We start from the raw sequence: 22180 nt of genomic DNA on the forward strand, positions 1-22180 counted from the left end.
TAACAATTTCATAGTTGTATTTTCATTTATTTTGTTGTGTATGATTGTGTTGATAGTTGTTATTGTTGTTTCGACTTGTGGGTTATTTGGCGGTCTATGCAAGGATGGTCTTATGTCTGTATTTGTGTCTTTGTATTCTATATATGTCAGCTGAAATTTCTCTTCTATATCTAACATGTGTGTCACTTCGTGTTCTATTTGTGCTTGTTCTGGTGGCCATCTTAAGAATCCGTTTCCCTCTGATTGTTTAATTGATGCGTGGTGTTCTTTGTTTGTTTGCTCTGGGATATTTGAGTCCATTACTGTATTTTCTTCTTCTTCTGATTGCACATTATTTTGTTCCAGTATTTGTTGTACTTGTTGTTTGATGTTTTCTAATTCTGACTGGGGTATCCTGTTATTTTTTATTATTACACGGATCTGATCAGCTAGTCGTTGTTCTGTTAAAAATTTTAATTTTATTATTATTATTATTATTATTATTATTATTATTATTATTGTATCTATGGGATTATGGAAACATCACGTCTATTACCATTACGGAAACAGTATGATTCGAAACCGAAAATGTCACAGTTTCACAATTAGCGGTGTCGGGATGAATCATGCAGAACAATATCTGTGAGAGGGGTTCTGTGCGTTAGGTGGAACAGCGCGTAGGACTGACGACGTGTTTACACTTTATGCGCCGTGCACCGGGCAGTAGTTGCGAAATGAGTAATGTGCCTGTGGCAGACTCCAATGAACATGCGTACACGTATCGAATATTCTCATTGTAAACCTCTAAACCAGTCCTGCAGACGTATACGCAAACGACCAATATGTAGATATGCTTCTGGTCCTTGATGCATCTGATAACAGAACTGGTGTTGCTGCTCGTGAATATGCTATTAGATATCCTCGTCGAAACCATCAGATAAAAATGTGTTTTGTCATCTGGAGCTGAGCCTTCGGGAGTCAGGTTCTCTCCTTTCACTATCGCGGGACAGAGGTCGTCCATAGACTCGCCATACTCCAGCTACCGAGGAAGCTATTCTGCTAGTCATACACCAAGAACCTCAGTGAAGTACACGTAGCATAGTCAGCTCCGTGTCCCGCAACGCTTGGTCATTAGCGTACTGCACGAGCATGGGCTGCACCCCTATCATTTGTTGCGTGAAAGAATAATGACAGGGGTGTAGATCAGCCTGTGAATGGCTCCAACTACAACGGGAAACCAACGACGCCTTCGTGAACACCGTAATATGGTCAGATGTAGCAGCATTCACTCGTGAGGGTGTCATCAATACGCACAATGTCCACCACTGGTGTGACATTAACCTGCACGTCACTCACGACCGTGGATATCAAGTTCGCTTAGGTATCAACGTCTCGGCCGAAATATTGGGCGACAGGTGTTTGGGCCCCTACATGTTGCCTGACTGCATTCCTCTCAAACTGTCTGTCTGATGCGCTGGAAGATGTTCCACTACGTGTTCGGCAGAAAATATGCTTCTAACATGATGGTGCACCTCCACACTCTGGAATTAATGTGCGATGGTATTTGGACAGAACATTTCCAGGGAAATGGCTCGGACGTGGATGTCCAATTGCGTGGCCACCATGTTCACCTAAATTAAATCGCCTGTATTTCTTCCTGTGGGTACACCTGAAGGAGCACGTATGCTCTACCCCGCCGACGAATGTGGAAGAATTGGTAGCGTCTGTTCATGCTGCTCTTGTTACTGTGGACACAGCTTTGTTTCGTACGATCCAGAGCTGTACGATCTGATGAGTCGCGCAATGTTTCGATGTACAGGAGGGTCTCTTTGAGCATCTGTTGTTCTGAGGACAACGTATTCTATTGTGAAAGTCATGCGGCCATTAATATGGACATTATTATTGTCACTGGTTGATAATGTGCGACTTCTGACAGCTCATATTACATGTAGTATAAATGACAAGTAGATGTTGTGTTATTGTTCTGTGCTGTCACCTTTAGCATCTCGAAATTGACATTGTTTTCGTAGTTATTCTGTCCTATGAAAGGTCACTTGTTTCAACTACCTATTTCTTATTTATCCAACCACGTATTTGTTATGTTCAGCGTTACAAAATGTTATAAATTTAGGATACATGTGACCTAAGAAACTGTGTTTATTAAAGTATGAAAACTCAGAATCAAATTAGCAAATAAAAAATTTAAAAAACATGAGGCCCAACACAGGATCGAACCCTCGACCTCCTCCATGCTAATCCAAAACTGACCTGTGCTGACAGAGATAGTTACCGTACATGTGTTTACAGTGTTGCCAGATTGCCACTCTTCAACGTCCTTTTTCTGCCAGATGTACTAGCCACACGAAATTTTGTGAGTGACATGTTTTTTTATAGCTGGCATTTGAGGAGTCACGCTGTGAAGCCCGAGTGCGCGAACTTTGCTTCTCACTACGTAGTGTTAAGAGACTGGAAAACATCAAGTAAGTAATTGAGGACATAGGTTGCAAGTGCTACTCTGAGATGAAGAGGTTGGTAAAGGAGAGGAATTCGTGGCAGGTCACATCAAATCAGTCAGAAGACTGATGACTCAAAAACAAATGTTAAGCTTCCTGGTAGAAATGCTATCTGTGATCTGGAATCAAGTCTATCCATTTAGCCATATGTGTTGGATCCTATGGTAATGTCTTTTAGTGATTACAGCCACTGGTGAATCATATGCATGGTACTTTCATATCTCGAAATGAGTCATCTTTCTCGAACCAATCTCCTAAGGACCCCATACAGCAAAACTCCAACGATAATTTAGACAGTCCCTCTTCAGCTTGTAACTATTTCTCAGTCTCTGCCCCACACTCCCTACAGTCTTTTCCATATGATCCTCCCAGTTTCCGTAGAAACTGAGCGGAAGTCGTAGAGTGCTGTGTCTACCATCTTATGCATCCCATGGAGAAACACAGTGAGCTGAATTACTGCGTCAGGACCGTGTTTTGACCACTCGGTGGAAATGGGAACATGTTGTGGTAGGTCCACCAATCGTGCACAATTGTTAAGGCCAGCGCCAAATGAAGCTTTCACCTGTAAAACAAGGCAGTAGAAAAGACACTATCAGGAAGATTAGGAACATCCCACATCATATGGGAACTGGAAAAAGGACTAGAATTTTGCTATTGCATTGCAGTGAATTTCTAAACTCTGTACAGGTATTGCAGTCTGAAAGGTGTCTGTGTTCTTCAGACTGCATTCCTCTGTCATACAAACAGTTCCTCTATCATTGTTATTTTGTACCATTCAGCAAAGAAAAACTGTAAACTATTAAAACAGTACGTCACCTAGTAGAGAAGTCGATGTTACCACATCTCGTTTTTCAGATACAACGAAAACAAATACCGTCTGTGTGTTCACATCGAGCATATGTGGCGATCCTATTAATTATACAGGCATTGGTCCATTGTAGCAGGTGGCCTGTGATCGAAGTCACTTGCACAGACCAGTCATCCCTACTATAGGAGGATTATATCCCACAGACTATCGACTACAAGACAGGGTTCCTGTGTTGTTCTTTCATAAGTAGTTTGATACATTGCTTTCCCACTGTCACACATCCGCACAGAGTATGATTACAGCTTTGCAGACCACCATACATTTTGTTTTCTCGCAATGACTCCGAGGTCTGTGTCAGGTGCTAAACCGATACTAAATCATTTTGATCCGTTTGGTCTCACAGGAAGCTAGAGAACGCAGGATTTGAACGATGCTGATCTCACAACACACAGCATGGTTAAAATAACAGAGAGAGACGGTGTTTCTTAATCACAAAGCCGGCCGTTGTGGCCGAGCGGTTCTAGGCGCGTCAGTCCGGAACCGCACTGCTACTACGGTCGCAGGTTCGAATCCTGCCTCGGGCATGGATGTGTGTGATGTCCTTAGGTTGGTTAGCTTTAAGTAGTTCTAAGTCTAGAGGACTGATGACCTCAGATGTTAAGTCCCATAGTGCTTAGAGCCACTTAATCACAAAAATATGGAAGACATTGCAAAAAGTGCAAAATGGAAGAGTTTTCAGGATTGTGGAGCGTTTCCAAGCAGCTGGCCAAAGGTGATGACCACTACATTTCATCTCATCGTTCTCAGGAGCTATGTAGAAAAGTCTAAAGCTACATTTCAAGGAGACCAAGAGCATTATATTGCAGCCATGCACGCGATCACTGTTTAAGTGCTGGTCATCCACAGACTGTTTTGCTTCCACCAACACTCTCTCCACCTCTCTGGGGTACACCAACCTGAAAAAGCACTGTCGATGTAGGTGGGTAGTCTTATGTTTTCACGTAAAGCTGAGGTCTACGCTGGCTGTGAAAACCTATGGCTGGTAAGGTCTTGGCTGATGGACCAGACTGTGTCCCACAACGACCGTCATCCCACATCCATTCCTTGTCCTTCCCCAAATCTTCAATACCCAACCCAAGGTGTGATGCGATTGTTGCTGAGGGGTGCGTGGCACATAGAGATATGTGTTGTGAACGGAGCCTCAGGGATACCAGGCGACCTACCTGAGTATTTAGCCTTGCACTGCCTGGGGTTTCCGTGGTGTGGACCGATTAGACCCCCAACTTTCGTGGGACCAGAATAGACCCAAAAGAAAATAACAATACTGAGGGGCAAGTTGAGACCTCAGGCACCAAAACATCTTGGTTGGAACTGATGGAAAACATCCCCTCAGCTGAACAGGGGAACAGATCTGTTCAAGAAGTTGCAATGGTTGTTAAGAAATTGGACCAGATTAAGATCAGAGGCTTGTCTGGGACTCAGAGGAGGAAACTTCTTAGAGAACAAAAGCTAAAGGAAGGAAAAGAGTGGCTTCCTAAACAAGAGTGAAGGTAACTGAAAGGGCTTGAGCCCAAGTCCTCCAAGAAAAGATTGTCGCAGGGCAGTAAGCGAACAAAGGAGGAATCCAAGACTCTCGCTTCTCAGGATAAGCGAATCCAGAAAAAGCTGAGGCAAGACATACGGAAACAGACCTGCAGTAGTGTAGTCTCGGTTTTTAGGATGGCAGTTATCCAGCAAGGCTATCCACTGATCAAGATCATCTCACAGAGGGACGAACATATGCAAATGGCTCTCTTTGAGAAGATTGGGAGCGACACTGGTCCAGGACCAAAATTCAGGAGGGTCTATCTGGATCACAGTGCTCTTATCTTTGTCTGTGAGGGGGTTGGGTACAGTGGACTGGCTTAAGGAAAATAGGTGCCCGTAATTTCACCATGTGGGATATGAAGCTGCTGGTAAAGACAGCGGCTGGTCTCTTCAAGACCACAAAGATATTAATCCATGTGACAAACCTCCTTAAGGATACCTCTCCAGAGAGATTGAGAAAATAGGGTCTCAAAACCCGAATGTCTCGACAGAGATTTGCACGGTATTCAACCAGAAGGTTGCACCTAATGGCCACACTAGTGATGGAAGTCGGAGAGAAGTCCCTGAAGGCAATGTGGGAACAGGACCTGAGACTATTCTTGGGGTTCTCGCAGGTTGCCGTCAGGGTAATCAAAGTTATCAGAAGCGACATTGGCGGCAAGACGGAGTCTGAATGAGCTGCAGATAATTCCGCAACGCAGTAAAGTGGCCACAACTTCCCTAAGTCGTCTTCTGGGAAGACAAGAATGGGATGTGGCCCTGATTCAGGAACCCTATTTATATAAAGGGGTTGTATTGGGCCTCAGCAGCATCAGAGGTAAGCTGGTTTATGCTAGAAATATAAGAAACTCCAGAATGTGCATTTATGTAAAAAATTGAGTCCCTTTCATGCTGATGGCGGACTTTTGTTCTGGGGACTTATAGACCATCAGGATGTGGCAACATGAGGAAGATATCACGAGGGAGTTTGTAATGGCCTCGATATACCTTCCTTACGAGGACTGTGCTCCTCCTCCTCATGAGGTGAAGTGACTGCCAGAAGTCTGTGCACAACAGGGTAATCAACTACTGGTTGTAGGTGGTGCTAATGCCCACAACTTAGTGTGGGGCAGCACCGACACCAACGGTAGAGTTGAGAACCTTCTAGAATTTCTTCTAGCTAATAACTTAGAGATCCTCAATAGGGGCAAGGAACCTACATTTAGGAAAGAGGTAATTGACATAACGTTCGGTTCCACTTTCATGGATATTTATGTCAAACAAAGTCATGTGGCTTTAGAGCTATCATTATCAGACCTTATGTATATTAAGGCTGAAATGGGCATTAGAGCATGTCCTATAGGAATACCAGGAAAACCGACTGGGAGGCGTATAGGACCTCGACTCAAGCCTATCGGAATCAGTACTTCGATAAGGAATCCGGTAGAGTTTGAGGAGGTAGCAGATGCAGTGACCTCTGCCATCATGACCTCATACCATGACAACTACTCAATCACCAAGAAGTGCACGAATAGGGAAGTATCTTGGTGGACCAATAACATGGAATCACAGAGGAAACAGGTACAAAGACTGTTTAACGTTGTGAGAAGGAAAGAACAATTGGCAGAATATTGGGAGGCCCTTCTCAAATACAATCTTGCAATTAATCAAGCAAAGAAGGCTTCCTGGAAGGTATTCTGTGACTCCTCAGGGTATCGCTGTTCAGGCCAGGCTTCACAAAATCCTCACTAGGATACCAACTAACCCAGGAGGAACTTTAAGGAAAGAGGATGGGGATTACACAAGGACACCACATGAAATGCTGGAACTACTCCTCAAGACTCATTTTCCTCGATGTACTCTGACAGACAAGATACACCAGGACGAGATCCCTGCGAGATATCGGCTTTGATGTATTCGAAGGGAGAACTGGGAATCTGCCAGAGAATGTACTGACCATAGTAAAATCAAATGGGCAGTGGGAATATTCCAAACATTCAAGTCACCTGGCCCAGATTTAATTGTTCCATCGCTCCTGCAGCAAGCAGGAGGGAACTTAATAAGTTTCCTACGTAGGTTATTTAGGATTAGACTAGCAGCAGGAATCATTCCTAACGTCTGGAGGGCCATGAAGGTTGGCTTCATTCCAAAGCCAGGCAGAATTGATCATACCAAGGCCAAAGATATGAGACCAATCAGCTTGTCCTCCTTTCTTCTTAAAACATTAGAAAAACTGGTCAACATGTTAGGGAGAGGTGGTTAACTAGGGTCCCTCTACACAGAAACCAACATCCATACCAACCAGGAAAATTGTGTGAAACTGCACTCCACCAACTCATTGGAAAGGTGGAGAAAATACTACACTTTCAGGAAATAGACCTCTGCACCTTCTTGGACATGGCAGGGGCTTTTCACAACACAACCTTCGAATCCATGGTTAAGCCAACGGAGGTGCATGGCTTGGAGACCACCATTTGCAGGTGGATTAGAACCATGCTTAATGGTGGAAAGGTAGAAGCCACCACGATGCAAGAAGAAATGGTAATCAACACCGCCAGAGGCTGTCCACGAGGAGGGGTCCTGTCCCCTCTACTGTTGAACGTTGTCATGAATGAACTCGTTGTATAAAAAAACTCTAGACAGTGCTTTTGCCAGGGATACGCAGACGATCTTGTCGTTGTAATACATGGAAAATTTTGAAGTAGAGTCACAGCTATGGCACAAGGAGCATTGAACATTGTGCAGAATTTGTGCAGGAAACAGGATCTAGGGGTCAGCCCTAAGAAGACTGTTGTAGTACCATTTACAAGGAAGTAGATCCAACACACATACTGGAATCTCAAGCTTCTCAATGAAACTCTACCAGTGAAGGGGAGAGTGAAATATCTAGGGCTCACCCTGGATGAGAAACTATCGTGGACCCCTCATTTAAGGAGTACTTGTTGCAAGGCGAAAGGTACACTAATGCGTACTAGGAGAGCTAGTGGTAAAAACTGGGTACTGGATGTACACCACGGTAGTGAGAACTATGATAACTTATGGGGCTACAGTGTGGTGGAAAAAGGTAGAACAGCAACTAACTGCTAAGGAGCTTGTTGAGGTGCAGAGATTGGCCTGCTTAGTCATTACAGGCGGAATTAGCAGTACACTCACTGTTAGGTTGGGAACCATGATCGCCACGTCTCCATTACACCTGTGGGTAAAGATGGAGGCAGCAGCAGGAGCACACAGGTTAAAGACTGGCAAAAGCTGGAACTCACGGGGTTTCCAGGATCTCACACGAAAATACTGAGTGAGGTAGACACAGGAATGATTGGGAAAATGCCGGCCGACTATAAAGTAACTCCCAGCTGTTTCAACAAGTCTTTCAATGTAGTAATTGGAAGCTGAGAGCTATCTGAGAACAAATTTTCACACCGTACTGGGGATATAGCCTGGTTCACTGACGGTTCGTAAACAGACCAAGTTGTTGGGACTGGAGTACACGGAGTGCAGTCTCTCTAGGGAAGATTGACACTCTGTTTTAAGCAGAAATATCTGCTATCAGTGTGTGTGTGGAGGAGAATTTGCGGAGGTGCTATAGAGGTCATAGTATTTTCATTTTTCCAGACAGCCAAGTAGCCCTGAAAGCACTGGCAGCCTCTGCAAGAAGATCATAGATCGCGACAGAATGCCACAAAGTCCTTCTAGAGATATGGGAAAGCAATACGCTAATCCTATTGTGGGTCCCTGGTCACTCAGGGATTAGTGGTAATGAGCAAGCCGATATGTTGGCCAGGTAGGGGCGATGATATCATTTATTGACCGGAACCTGTCCTGAGAATCACCAAGGCAATGATCAAAATAAAAATAGGAGACTGGACAAGGAGACAGCACGTAGAATATTGGGCTAAGGTCCTAAAGCAAAAACAAAGTACTGATGCCGAAGTCATGTTCTAAGAGAAGTCACTCAGTCCTGGGCCTGAACAGGGGAGAAATGAAACTCATGATTAGACTATTGACAGGCCATGGGAATTTCAAAAAGGACCTACATACTATGGGGATAATAGAAGAAGACCCCAAATGTAGGATGTGTGGTATGGGCAAGGAAACCGCATCGCATTTGATCTTAGAATGCGAGGAATTGCAGATTAAAAGACACAATATTCGGATCAATCAGACCTGAAGAAATTGTGTCTAACAAAGCACTCGTAAAGGCTCTCTTTGCACTGTTCAACGGCATTGGTTGGCTTTACTAGAGAGACAGGGAACGATACCAAACAATAAACTCTGTTTCGGTGCGGGCGGCAGCGGGCTTGACCAGTGATATTGTTTTTGCTTCCTTGATAAAATCAAATCAAGACTCTCTCCATTTCTAAAAAGTGGTATCAGTCAAACATTACGTGGTAATAAAAGTGTACTAGTGGATGCATGGAGGGAAAAGACCTCGTCCATATGGAACAATGTACCTTAATAAGTTTCACAGTTGCTAGTGTGATCAGTTATAGCAGTTTTACCAATTTTTCTGTAATTTCAATGGCAATCAATGACATGGCAGCATGCTTCCCAATTTCTGCATCATCGCTAATCCACCACTCCAGTACTATGCATGTACCATAAACTAGATATCGAATGTAGATAGATGACTCTGCAGTAAGTTCATTTATGGTTAATTCTCAAACATATTCATCAATGTATACAAGACAGCATCCTACACCGATGCAATTTGGTTATCTAAATATTTCTAGCCCTTCGATCATAGTGCGTATTTTACATTTACGATTGCTCATCTATTCCTATGTGGATGAGAGACACAGAGCATTCTCGCATTCTTAGGATGAAGTTGGAGATTGCAAAATCTCCCCACATTGTCTTTGACCAACAGTTCCTACAACAGTCATAATTTAATTTGCAGCTGACTAGAAGTATGAGGGTACCATACCCACTACGGTCCACGGTTCATGAAGGAACAGAACGAGATGAGTCCATAACTGTTCAGTGAAGACTGTTCTACTTCAGTCTTACTGACGGCACCCATTTGAGAGCATAATATCTCTCCAGATGCGAGCATGTCGAGGTAGTTAGCACCCCTTATCGGTGTACAGTAGATCTGTAAGTGTTGTGATGACGTAACAGGCAGCTAAGAAGAAACATGTGGTTTATGCATGGTGAAGTTCCATAAGAATGGAGTTTAAAGCGTTTTACATGAATCAATTATGCTATTCATTCTGAAGTATTTTTCTAGTGCCTGGGGCCAGTACAGGAAGGTATTAGTATGAGAGAAAATGATCATAGAACATAAACACATGCTCTCCTAATGCGACACGGTTCGGCACTTCAGCACCCTACAATGATAAAGCCATGTGGCTGCCGAAATATTAGTCATTTGGAGTGCAATGCTCTTAGTACTCTAATGCTGGACATGTATATCGGACATCTGACATACTTCGACCCTGCTATTTTCTATCCCACTCACCACAGTGGCAGACTTTAAGATGATAAAACTACCTCCTTCTGCACCAAAGAAATGCGTATTGCCTTTGTCAGACATGCACAATATACACTCCTGGAAATGGAAAAAAGAACACATTGACACCGGTGTGTCAGACCCACCATACTTGCTCCGGACACTGCTAGAGGGCTGTACAAGCAATGATCACACGCACGGCACAGCGGACACACCAGGAACCGCGGTGTTGGCCGTCGAATGGCGCTAGCTGCGCAGCATTTGTGCACAGCCGCCGTCAGTGTCAGCCAGTTTGCCGTGGCATACGGAGCTCAACGCAGTCTTTAACACTGGTAGCATGCCGCGACAGCGTGGACGTGAACCGTATGTGCAGTTGACGGACTTTGAGCGAGGGCGTATAGTGGGCATGCGGGAGGCCGGGTGGACGTACCGCCGAATTGCTCAACACGTGGGGCGTGAGGTCTCCACAGTACATCGATGTTGTCGCCAGTGGTCGGCGGAAGGTGCACGTGCCCGTCGACCTGGGACCGGACCGCAGCGACGCACGGATGCACACCAAGACCGTAGGATCCTACGCAGTGCCGTAGGGGACCGCACCGCCACTTCCCAGCAAATTAGGGACACTGTTGCTCCTGGGGTATCGGCGAGGACCATTCGCAACCGTCTCCATGAAGCTGGGCTACGGTCCCGCACACCGTTAGGCCGTCTTCCGCTCACGCCCCAACATCGTGCAGCCCGCCTCCAGTGGTGTCGCGACAGGCGTGAATGGAGGGACGAATGGAGACGTGTCGTCTTCAGCGATGAGAGTCGCTTCTGCCTTGGTGCCAATGATGGTCGTATGCGTGTTTGGCGCCGTGCAGGTGAGCGCCACAATCAGGACTGCATACGACCGAGGCACACAGGGCCAACACCCGGCATCATGGTGTGGGGAGCGATCTCCTACACTGGCCGTACACCACTGGTGATCGTCTAGGGGACACTGAATAGTGCACGGTACATCCAAACCGTCATCGAACCCATCGTTCTACAATTCCTAGACCGGCAAGGGAACTTGCTGTTCCAACAGGACAATGCACGTCCGCATGTATCCCGTGCCACCCAACGTGCTCTAGAAGGTGTAAGTCAACTACCCTGGCCAGCAAGATCTCCGGATCTGTCCCCCATTGAGCATGTTTGGGACTGGATGAAGCGTCGTCTCACGCGGTCTGCACGTCCAGCACGAACGCTGGTCCAACTGAGGCGCCAGGTGGAAATGGCATGGCAAGCCGTTCCACAGGACTACATCCAGCATCTCTACGATCGTCTCCATGGGAGAATAGCAGCCTGCATTGCTGCGAAAGGTGGATATACACTGTACTAGTGCCGACATTGTGCATGCTCTGTTGCCTGTGTCTATGTGCCTGTGGTTCTGTCAGTGTGATCATGTGATGTCACCCCAGGAACGTGTCAATATAGTTTACCCTTCCTGGGACAATGAATTCACGGTGTTCTTATTTCAATTTCCAGGAGTGTAGCTTTCTCGAGGTGTATAGCACCCACTGCTCACATTACTGTTCAGAAATTATACGATGCTCGCATCTGTCCTATAAAATGAGCATCAGCAGAAGAAAATTCCTCTTACAAGGAAATGAACACCAAACAGCGATGTTTGGCATGTGCAGTTACACGTCCTATGGCTGCACGAAATGTATTATTCAACATGGTGGCGTTGCTGTCAGTGTTTCTCCGAGTCATAATCCGTAGGTAGGGGTCATCCACTGCAGTAGTAGCCCTTGGGCGGCCTGAGCGAGGCATGTCATCGATAGTTCCTGTCTCTCTGTATCTCCTCCATGTCCGAACAACAAAGCTTTGGTTCACTCCGAGACGCCTGAACACTTCCTTTGTTAAGATATTTTTTACAGATGTAAATTTTTTTACAGGTATTAAATATTTTTTACAGATGGGTACAAGATATTCTACACATCTTCAGTAAACATTTGACACACATTTAGAAAACTTTCACAGATATATTTACAAAATATTTCATTAATAAAGACAATCTACTCATACAACAAATCAACAATAATCTACGATACGTTCTCAGCGAAAGAAAACTTCCTCTTTTCCTCTCCTGGAGTCAACAACAATCTTACAATTTCGCCTTTGTCTACAGTATCAGCGTCTGGAATGGCAGGAAAAATAAAAGATTCACTGCCTCGATATAAACTCGGCAATCTGACTGACACTTCTTTTCTCCAACTTCTGTTTCAATTCCGACAAACTGCCTATTTCGCTGTTACCCCCCTATCGTGTGTAAATAATCCACAAGGAAGAAAGCCTCCACTTACAGAACTGCTTCCTCTGCTCTGCTGCTTTGGTCATCAGTGGGTGCTGCATCATTATTCACAAGCAATTCAGACACTGGATCAGCGTTATCTCTCTTTCTCACATCGATGCCTAAAATGGATTTTCCTGGCACAACAGCTAATTTTCGCTTTCGTTGGACACTTTGTGTTATTTTTCATTCGGTAGCGAACATTCTGAAGCATATTTTCAAAGCTCGAAGACCAGGACTCTAAAGTATTGTTTTGAGTACTATCTCCATCAGACAGTTTTTTGAGGACCCTTTCAAATGGAATTAATCTCACTGCAGGGAATTCACTTCTTATATTGTCTTCTTCAGTTTTTGACACTTTTTTAAGTGTTTCCTTCATAAGTGAGAGGAAAGCATCTTCCGATATTGGCGCACGGGAGCTTATCTTCCATTGCGCAAGTACTGGACGCCCAGCAGCTTGTAAAGGTCTGAAGAAACCTTGATCTAATGGCTGCAAGATATGGGCACATTCATCAATTACTCGCAGCGAAATGTGACTTGAAAGGTTGTCTGCTATCATAATTTTCTCCCGCTCCATTGACTTCAGGTAAGACAGTGCAATAGTAATACATCAGTCTTCAAATGTAGACTGATCCATCCATTCACTTTTATTGCGGTTGTAGCGGATTCCTTTGGCACCTCTTCCTTGTTAGGTGTCCCGCAAACGCTCCAATTTATAGACCACATAGGGAGGTAATAGTTTTCCGTCCACAGTGGCAGCCGTCATTACTGAAATGCTATTCATAGAAGATTCTAAGATACTTTCAGGCTGTTTTGTTCCCCTTCTATCACACGATTCCTCTCAGGGTCGTCACACAGATTGGTCTCGTCATAATTGATTACATTTTTGCGATCGATATGTTCCGTTTTTTCAACAACATTCTGGAAATATGATTTCACTGTCTCACAACTCACTTAAGCACATTGCCTTTTAATGTTCTCAGAAGAGCGGACGCTTAATGCGGCAGAGTGACGCTGTATGAATGAAAGCGACCACTAAACCCCTGACATGTTACAAGGAAGGCGTTTTCACCTTCGTCCCTATTTATCAAGATACCCTTTCACTATGTACCTAACATCATTAGAGGTAAAATGAAAACACAAACGTGCAACCCTTAAAATACGAACTGTAGTCTCTTCAATGGTATTTAAGACAGTAGGCCTTCCAATCACTAGAGTGTTTGTATTATTAACTTTATTCTCTAATGCTGAACGTGGTACATTAAATTTGCTTGACGACTTTGTGTACAAGAGTTTTCCTGATCTTACTTACAGCAGCAACCGCCTTTTCAATGTATTTCAGGATCATAATTGGGCCTGGGAAGAGCACCAAGTCCCCTTTTGTAAGTACACGGCATTGTCCGAAATTAATCCATCGTGTGTAGTTATCCGTAAATAGTTCACTAGTCATTAGCGAATGTGAGATGTGGAGACAAACCGTATTCACACTTCCTTCATAACATTTATGTAAGTAAACTATAAGCAAATTAAGCTTACTAATTTTTTCTCTTCTTGTACTATACAATGACGAAAATATTTGCAGAAAAATAACTAGCAATTATTGTGCACTGCACTGTAATCTGCTACACATCACTGTTTCAACTTCCAACCGCAACAGTGTGTGTTCGTATATGCTCGACAATACGTAATATGTAAACGGCAAAACGCGGGCGTGAAATAGAACCTTGCATTCAGTGATACTAACGTAAGAACAGAAATACGCTGTTCCCGTCCGAAATTACTCCTGTGTCCGATATTTCGCCGTCTTACCGTACCTCAGAGACACAGATATTTATTGACCCTCTTTAATTTTTCCGCATGTGTGTTCATGAAATGTGGAGCACCTTTTATATTTCTCATATATTCCGTTTTCTCGGAAGATATATTAAGATTTTCCTTTTTTTCTGCAGTTCTTTTCTAAATGTTGACTTGTCTTAATTGCTATGTCTCCTAATCATATTGCGACACTATCAGTGAAAGTTAAATAAACACTTTTCAGATTTCTCAAATCTTATTATCTCTATGGAAATCCAATATTCAAGGACACAGTAGAGTAAAATAGGAGATAGACAGTGTCCTTGTCTAGCATTTACTCGCACCTCAAAGGCTTTACACATCTCTCCTAAAGATAAATTTAGTACTCGTGTTTGCTGAATTGTATTTGTTGGTTTATCATTCACAGAAAACTCTTCCAGTATTTCAAACAGAGATAATGTGTCAACTGAATTGTGTGTCTTTTTAAAGCCCACAAACCCTGCCGCGTAGGGCATGCATCTGTTACTCTCTTTTGTATTATAAGCTTACGACATAGGATCTTCTCCACATACGACCTTCCCATCCGAAATACACCTTGATACTCCCTGATCTTTTTGTCTACCTGCTTCTCTAGCCTACTGACTGGTAACAATGATATTTATCTATAGTTGTTGGCATCCGTTTTATGTCCTTCCTTTTATAAGTATGTAAAGTATGAATTAATGTGCTCTTTCAATCATCTGTTAATTCTTCTCTAAGCCATATATTCCGCATTCTTCGTTTACAATAGATTTCCATGACCCAGTTTCCATAATAGTGCAACAGTTCCATCTTCACTTGCTGTTTTGTTGTTTTCCGTATCTTGAATGATTTCTGTAGGTTCCTTCTTGTCTAGTGTCTTTCGTTCTGGAAAGTTCAGCAGTTGAGATGTGAAGTCTCTCTTTTGATTCGTCTCAGTTTAGTACGTCTCGAAATATTTAGCTAATAATTTACTTATTTCGTTGGATAATGATAGTTTTCAGTTTTCTTTTCGAAAAAAAAATATTTGAGGGGTCATACCTGCAGAGGTAATACCTATTTGTACACTCTATGGAAAAGTAATTTTTTTCTGAAAATAGAGGGAAGAAAAATGTCCGCTACCAGTCACAGTAAAAACTTATTTATTTGTCACATGACCGGTTTCGGGCTTGCGTCCATCTTCAGGTGTTTATACATTTATGTACATGTTTATATGCTGTAGATCACTGTATAAATACAAAAACATTATTTGCTGGTGACTAAACAGATACAAGTGGGACAACTGTAAGTGGCAAGGCAGCGTTTGTCGAAAATATACAGGGTGAGTCACCTAACATTACCGCTGGATATATTTCGTAAACCACATCAAATACTGACGAATCGATTCCACAGACCGAACGTGAGGAGAGGGGCTAGTGTATTTGGTTAATACAAACCTCAAAGAAAATGCACGGAAGTATGTTTTTTAACATAAAGCTAAGTTTTTTTGAATGGAACACCGTTAGTTTTGTTAGCACATCTGAACATATAAACAAATACGTAATCAGTGCCGTTTGTTGCATTGTAAGATGTTAATTACATCCGGAGATATTGTAACCTAAAGTTGACGCTTGAGTACCACTCCTCTGCTGTTCGATCGTGTGTACCGGAGAGCACCGAGTTACGTAGGGATCCAAAGGGAACGGTGATGGACCTTAGAGACAGAAGAGACTGGAACAGCACATTACGTCCACATGCTAACACCTTTTTATTGGTCTTTTTCACTGACGCACATGTACATTACCATGAGGGGTGAGGTACACGTACACACGTGGAATAGAGTGTGTCCCGACATGTCAGGCCAATAGATGTTCAATGTGGTGGCCATCGTTTGCTGCACACAATTGCAATCTCTGGTGTAATGAATGTCGTACACGCCGCAGTACATCTGGTGTAATGTCGCCGCAGGCTGCCACAATACGTTGTTTCATATCATCTGGGGTTGTAGGCACATCACGGTACACATTCTCCTTTAACGTACCCCACAGAAATAAGTCCAGAGGTGTAAGATCAGGAGAAAGGGCTGGCCAATTTATGCGTCCTCTTCGTCCTATGAAACGCCCGTCGAAGGTGTACCTTACCCCTCATGGTAATGTACATATGCGTCAGTGAAAAAGACCAATAAAAAGGTGTTAGCATGTGGACATAATGTGCTGTTCCAGTCTCTTCTGTACCTAAGGTCCATCACCGTTCCCTTTGGATCCCTACGTAATTCGGTGCTCTCCGATACACACGATCGAACAGCGGAGGAGTGGTACTCAAGCGTCAACTTTAGGTTACAATATCTCCGGATGTAATTAACATCTTACAATGCAACAAACGGCACTGATTATGTACTTGTTTATATGTTCAGATGTGCTAACAAAACTAACGGGGTTCCATTTAAAAAAACGTAGGTTTGTGTTAAAAAACATACTTCCGTACATTTTTAAATGGTTTGTATTAACCAATTACACTAGCCCCTCTCCTCACGTTCGGTCTGTGAAATCGATTCGTCAGTATTTGATGTGACTTACGAAATATATCCAGCGGTAACGTTAGGTGACTCACCCTGTATATCTGTACTTACATAAAAATGAAGCATTATTGCGTAAGTACAGATTTTTATGTATGTAAAGGTATATTTCCGACAAATGCTGCCTTGCCACTTACAATTGTCGCACTTGAATCTGTTTAGTCACCAGTAAATAATTTTTTTGTATTTATACAGTGACCTAAAGCATATAAACATGTACATGAGTGTATAAACACCTGAAGATGGGCGCAAGCCCGAAACCGGTCGTATGACAAATAAATAACCTTTTATTGTGTCTGATAGCGGAAATTTTTCTATACCCTATAAAGGAACAGTCACGAAGTTCACTATGGATAAAATTCATTTTCTGAAAATATTTTTCTTTTTGACATAATTGATCTATATTACATCTTTGCTGTTCTGGTTTCGATTTCTGGACTATTTACTTCGGCTTCTTCCTTGAAGGAATTACGGAAAACTGTATTTAGTAACTCCGCTTTAGTGGTACCATCATCCGTAACATTTCCATTGCAATCACGCACTGACGGTATTGACTCTTCTTGCCACTGGTGCACTAGTAGTAACCGTAAAAATATGAATAAGTATATAAGATAAGTTAACAAAATTTAATTATTTTGTGTAAAGAAGGCTTATGCTAAAGTGTCACGTTCCACATCACTACGAAATGTATTCATGATCTACGGAACAAGTGTTAATTTATGTAGGTACATATGTATGGAATCCCAGTTCGGCCTGCAGTTGCCTGTTCCTGGAAGTCCCTCGGTGTTGTTTCGGTGCTGTCACCTATCACTAGTGCAACATTCTGTTCTGCAATGCTTTTGGAGCTGTCGTCCTCTTATTTCTCGTCACATCCTGAATTGTGAAAACGAGTTTTCTTTCTTGTTCGATACCAATCTTGTCCTGCCTTCTTCCATTTTGTCTGAGATTCCCGCCATCCGCGCTTCTCCTTGTCACAGCTGTTTCTTCAGCAATTGTAATCGTTCTGACCTCCGTTTCTTCCCACGTTCGGGCAACTATGTGTCAGAGTTGCAAGTGAAGTTCTTTATTCGTTGTTATATTTTCTAAACAGAATCTTTCTATCCTTTTTTCATAATGTTTAACCGATTTGGAGACATAAACTTTAGCTTGACACATGTCAAATTGTGGGCTGTTTCGATGTTTATCGCTATTTCATCCTTCATATTCATAATGATTTTCTGATTTTACGTTGATATCGCCACATGGCCTATTTGGAATACCCCAGTCTGGCGATTTCAGGGATTTCTGTTTCCGGGGCAACCACTTGTAATTTGTAGACATCAGTTTCTTTTAGCAGGGTAGGCACAGTTCTGTATATACTATGCGACTTCCATTTGTTCGTTTGTGCTGAAAAGTCCACAGTAATTTGGTTAAAATATTTCTCTTCGCAAATTTGTGTGCCTAAGTCTTCCCCTACAATTTTAGTATTATGATCTGAAATATTGTGGCACTCCCGATTCTAGTAGTTCCCAGAAATCTTTTACTTTCTTACTGTACGAGCAGCAATTAATGTGTGTGTTTGATTCACACGCCTCATCATTAGCAGCGGAAATCCTTTCGTAGATGCAAATTTCTGCACAGTATGAATAATTCGGTTGTTCATACCGAAAGCTGTCGCCTTTCGTTATAAGTTTTCCACTTGGCATTTATAAATACTACAATTCTCGAGTTTCATAAAGTTTACGTCTTTGAATTTTGTTTCTTGTAGATGTAAAATTAATGAGTTCTATTCATCAAGGATTTTGGTGAGCTGTTTCAATTTTTCTTCTTGTACAAGTGTATTGATTTTTAATGTAACAAATAAGTATTTAGGTCTCGATAGTATTCTAGACTACAGATTACCAGAAAGCTATGACTCTTTCTTACCTGAGCATGCTGGTTTGAGCTCCCAAGAATGAAACGACTCAGCTGCATCGTTTGCTGCTTTAAATTTCGGCCTGGAAACATTTCTTTCGTAATTGTTCTCATCATGCATGGTTACTGAAAGTATGTGGGGGAATGTATTTTTGCATTCCAGAAGTTAAAATTGTGAGACTTTAGTCGCATAATTCATTAGAACAGCTGCTCCTGACATGACCACCAGACGCCCATTCTAGTCAAATTACTCAAGATGCACTGAATGCTAGTACAGACCACGACATGTGCTTCAGTGGGGAAGGCCTAGGTTCGTCTCCGTACATTACCCCGATTTCAGTTCGTTTATTACTGAGACAGTCAGAGAGAAGTGGGTTTTTGCAGCAGCCATTCCTAACGTCAGTTAGCTAATTCGTGCAAGACCGTATGAAGAGTCACAGCACCTTAGGTTACTACCATTACCCCTCGTAAGTCCAGGTGAAGCTCTCCAGGATCATAACACTGTGTCCACCGTCTTAACATTTGTGGCTCGGTGCATGTTTCTAACAGGCGTTCTACTGGATGACGTCGTATCCGCACACGACCTTCGACCTGGGCTAACAAAAAACGTGGTTCCGTCTACCATGTAACGCTTTTCACAATCAAGGTCCCGCTCTTCCAGCGGAACCGTGCAGACGTGCAGTGAGTGCTCTCTCGTAGTACAGCGAATTAATTGCAGATTTTCGCGGTAAAAACCCATCACGTGCGTGATTAATAGCCACAGGAGTGAGTTAACACAATGATCTACTAATAAATGCCAATTCTGCGTGCAAAGTTTCGAGCTTGAAGTGTTTTTCTGGTGACTGTCAGAGAACTTGCTGCAGTGCTGTATGTGGAGCTGTTCAAGTAAGTTTACATGCTGTGGTACATAAATAACACTAATAATTCCTAGGAGACTTTATGAACTAACACTGCATGTTTGTAACATCGGAGGGATTGAAAGCTCGTAACATTGTGTGCAGGCAGAAGTACGTCAACAAATAATACGCTACTGTCTCGTATGTGTGGCGCGTCTCGCAGTTCTTAGAATATCAAGCAGAGTAAAACAGCATTCATGGTAACAGAAAAAGCGGTGTAGGTTCTGTTTATTTCCAGAGCAAAATATTTTCGCGAAATCTAACGCATAAAACGCATGTTGTAAGGTTTATATGGCACGTAAATAAAGATAACAACTTGGAGACCAAATTTTTAGATGAAAGACGATTACTCTTAAAGCAAGCTTACAGAGGGAGAAAGACTTACAAACTAAAATTAATTGTGTGCTACTGAATCTTCAGCATGTCGGAAGAATGTACGAAGTTTTAAAAGTAGAACGGTGGCGTCTGCGTCTGCTGCTGTTACGCGGCTGTGGTAGTTCCTCGATCGGCTTGTGGCGGCAGCACAAAGCAGCCGCTGTGGCTCTGTCATCTGGCGGAGACAAGTGGAACTGGCAGCACACATGCGCGTTGACATTTGGGAGTTGGCTGCCTGTCCCGGAAAACGAGCACCTAGTACGCGGAGTGGCGTTCGCTTCTAGCCGTAGGTGAAGGAACTACAATTACGCAAACTTCGAGCAGTTGCCGACTGCCTAATATGCAGCAGGACGTGAAATAGCATCCATCATTATTTGAAATTTAAATTTACGTAATATTGACTCAACTAATGAATCGAATACAGATAATTTATCGCTGTGAAGATACATTAAACCTCTGGTGCAAGTCCATCGACTGGCGGTTGTTTAACGGAAGTGAGATTTTCTCGTTTTCTGAAGTCGTTTTGCTTCTGATTTGAGTCTTCATAATAGGACGACGCAAAATTCGACTACTCCCGTAATAGTCTTTATACAGGGGGTAGACAAAAAAATAATAGAACCATCAAATCACATTACCACACCTGAAAGGGTGTAGGAAAACCGCTGACATTCTAATCGGCTTCCAATCGTCTCGAAATGGATAAATACAGGGAATATTTTACAATATTTCGTGTAAAACAGTCCAGATAACCATGAAGAAGGTCGATAACAAACACAAGGCGTTCACTCGAAGTAGACACAATAGGTCAAAAGATTGGGATCCGGTGAGTGTCGTGACCGAGGTAAGCAACAATTCATCCACGTGTTCGCAAAACCGATTCTCGACTATGCGAGCTGTTTGAACAGCGGCTCCTTCCCCTTTGAACACAGTATCACCGTTGAGGAACAAACATTGTACCACGGCGTGCATCTAATTAGCCAAATGGTCGCATAAACTTTGGCAGTAATGCGACTTCGCAGAGCAACCATGGGTCCCACGCAGTACCATAATACAGATTCGAAAATCATTGCGTAAACCCCACCATGTTTCACTCTTGGGATGCCAGAAGGTGGCAACAGTGTAAAACAATACTCATCCACCAAATGACTTTCTCCTGTTGTTCCATATTCCAGGTTTTATGGCTTCTGCATCACGTTTTCCTGTTACAGGCATTCACATCACTGATAAGTGGTTTTGAACATATCAGCAAATTAGTCTACTATATCTATTTTCATTTAATGCTTTCATATGGCATCATATTTTGGGGTAATTGATGATTAAGAGAAAAAGTGTTCATTCCACGAAAGCGTGTAATCAGAATAATAGCTGGAGCCGACCCAAGGTCACCTTGGAGACAGTTATTTAAGGAACTCAATATATTCACATTACCTTCGCATTACATGTATTCACTTACGAAATTTGTTATTTATAACCCATCAGAATTCAAAAATAACAGTGAAGTACATAGCTACTACAATAGAAGAAAGGGTGACCTCCAATATTCTGGGTTAAATGTGAAGTTGACAGAGAAAGGGCTGAATTGTGCTGCCACAGAAATCTTTGCTCATTTCCCAAATAGCACTAAGAGTCCGACAGGTAGCCAACCAATATTCAAAAACAGATTAGAAGAATTTTTGAATGACAACACCTTCTACTCAATAGATGAATTTTTAGATATCTACATCTACATCTACATGGTTACTCTGCAATTCACACTTAAGTGCCTGGCAGAGGGTTCATCGAACCATTTTCATACTACTTGTCTACCATTCCACTCTCGAATGGCGCGTGGGAAAAAGGAACACCTAAATCTTTCCGTTAGAGCTCTGAATTCTCTTATTTTATTATGACGATCATTTCTTCCTACGTATGTGGGTGTCAACAAGATATTTTTGCATTCGGAAAAGAAAGTTGGCGATTGAAACTTCCTAAATAGATGTCGCTGCAAAGAAACCCGCCTTTGTTTCAGTGACTGCCACCCCAAC

The 22180-nt window shown here is 42.8% G+C and overlaps 1 protein-coding gene across 2 annotated transcripts in view; it reads left to right on the forward strand.

The window, feature by feature from the left end:
- Window positions 1-22180, forward strand: part of LOC126094502 (myogenesis-regulating glycosidase-like) — a 161950-nt gene that overhangs the window by 40352 nt on the left and 99418 nt on the right. The window contains exon 1 of one of the 2 annotated variants that reach the window (XM_049908914.1): window positions 19520-19770. The exons of the other annotated variant lie outside the window; for it this stretch is intronic. Within the exon in view, the coding sequence (XP_049764871.1) occupies window positions 19755-19770 (16 nt within the window). The 5' untranslated portion in view covers window positions 19520-19754. Of the gene's footprint in view, window positions 1-19519; window positions 19771-22180 lie in introns of those variants that run through there. 2 annotated transcript variants of the gene reach the window in all.

The sequence above is a fragment of the Schistocerca cancellata genome, chromosome 8 (assembly GCF_023864275.1).
Source record: "Schistocerca cancellata isolate TAMUIC-IGC-003103 chromosome 8, iqSchCanc2.1, whole genome shotgun sequence".
NCBI lineage: Eukaryota > Metazoa > Arthropoda > Insecta > Orthoptera > Acrididae > Schistocerca > Schistocerca cancellata.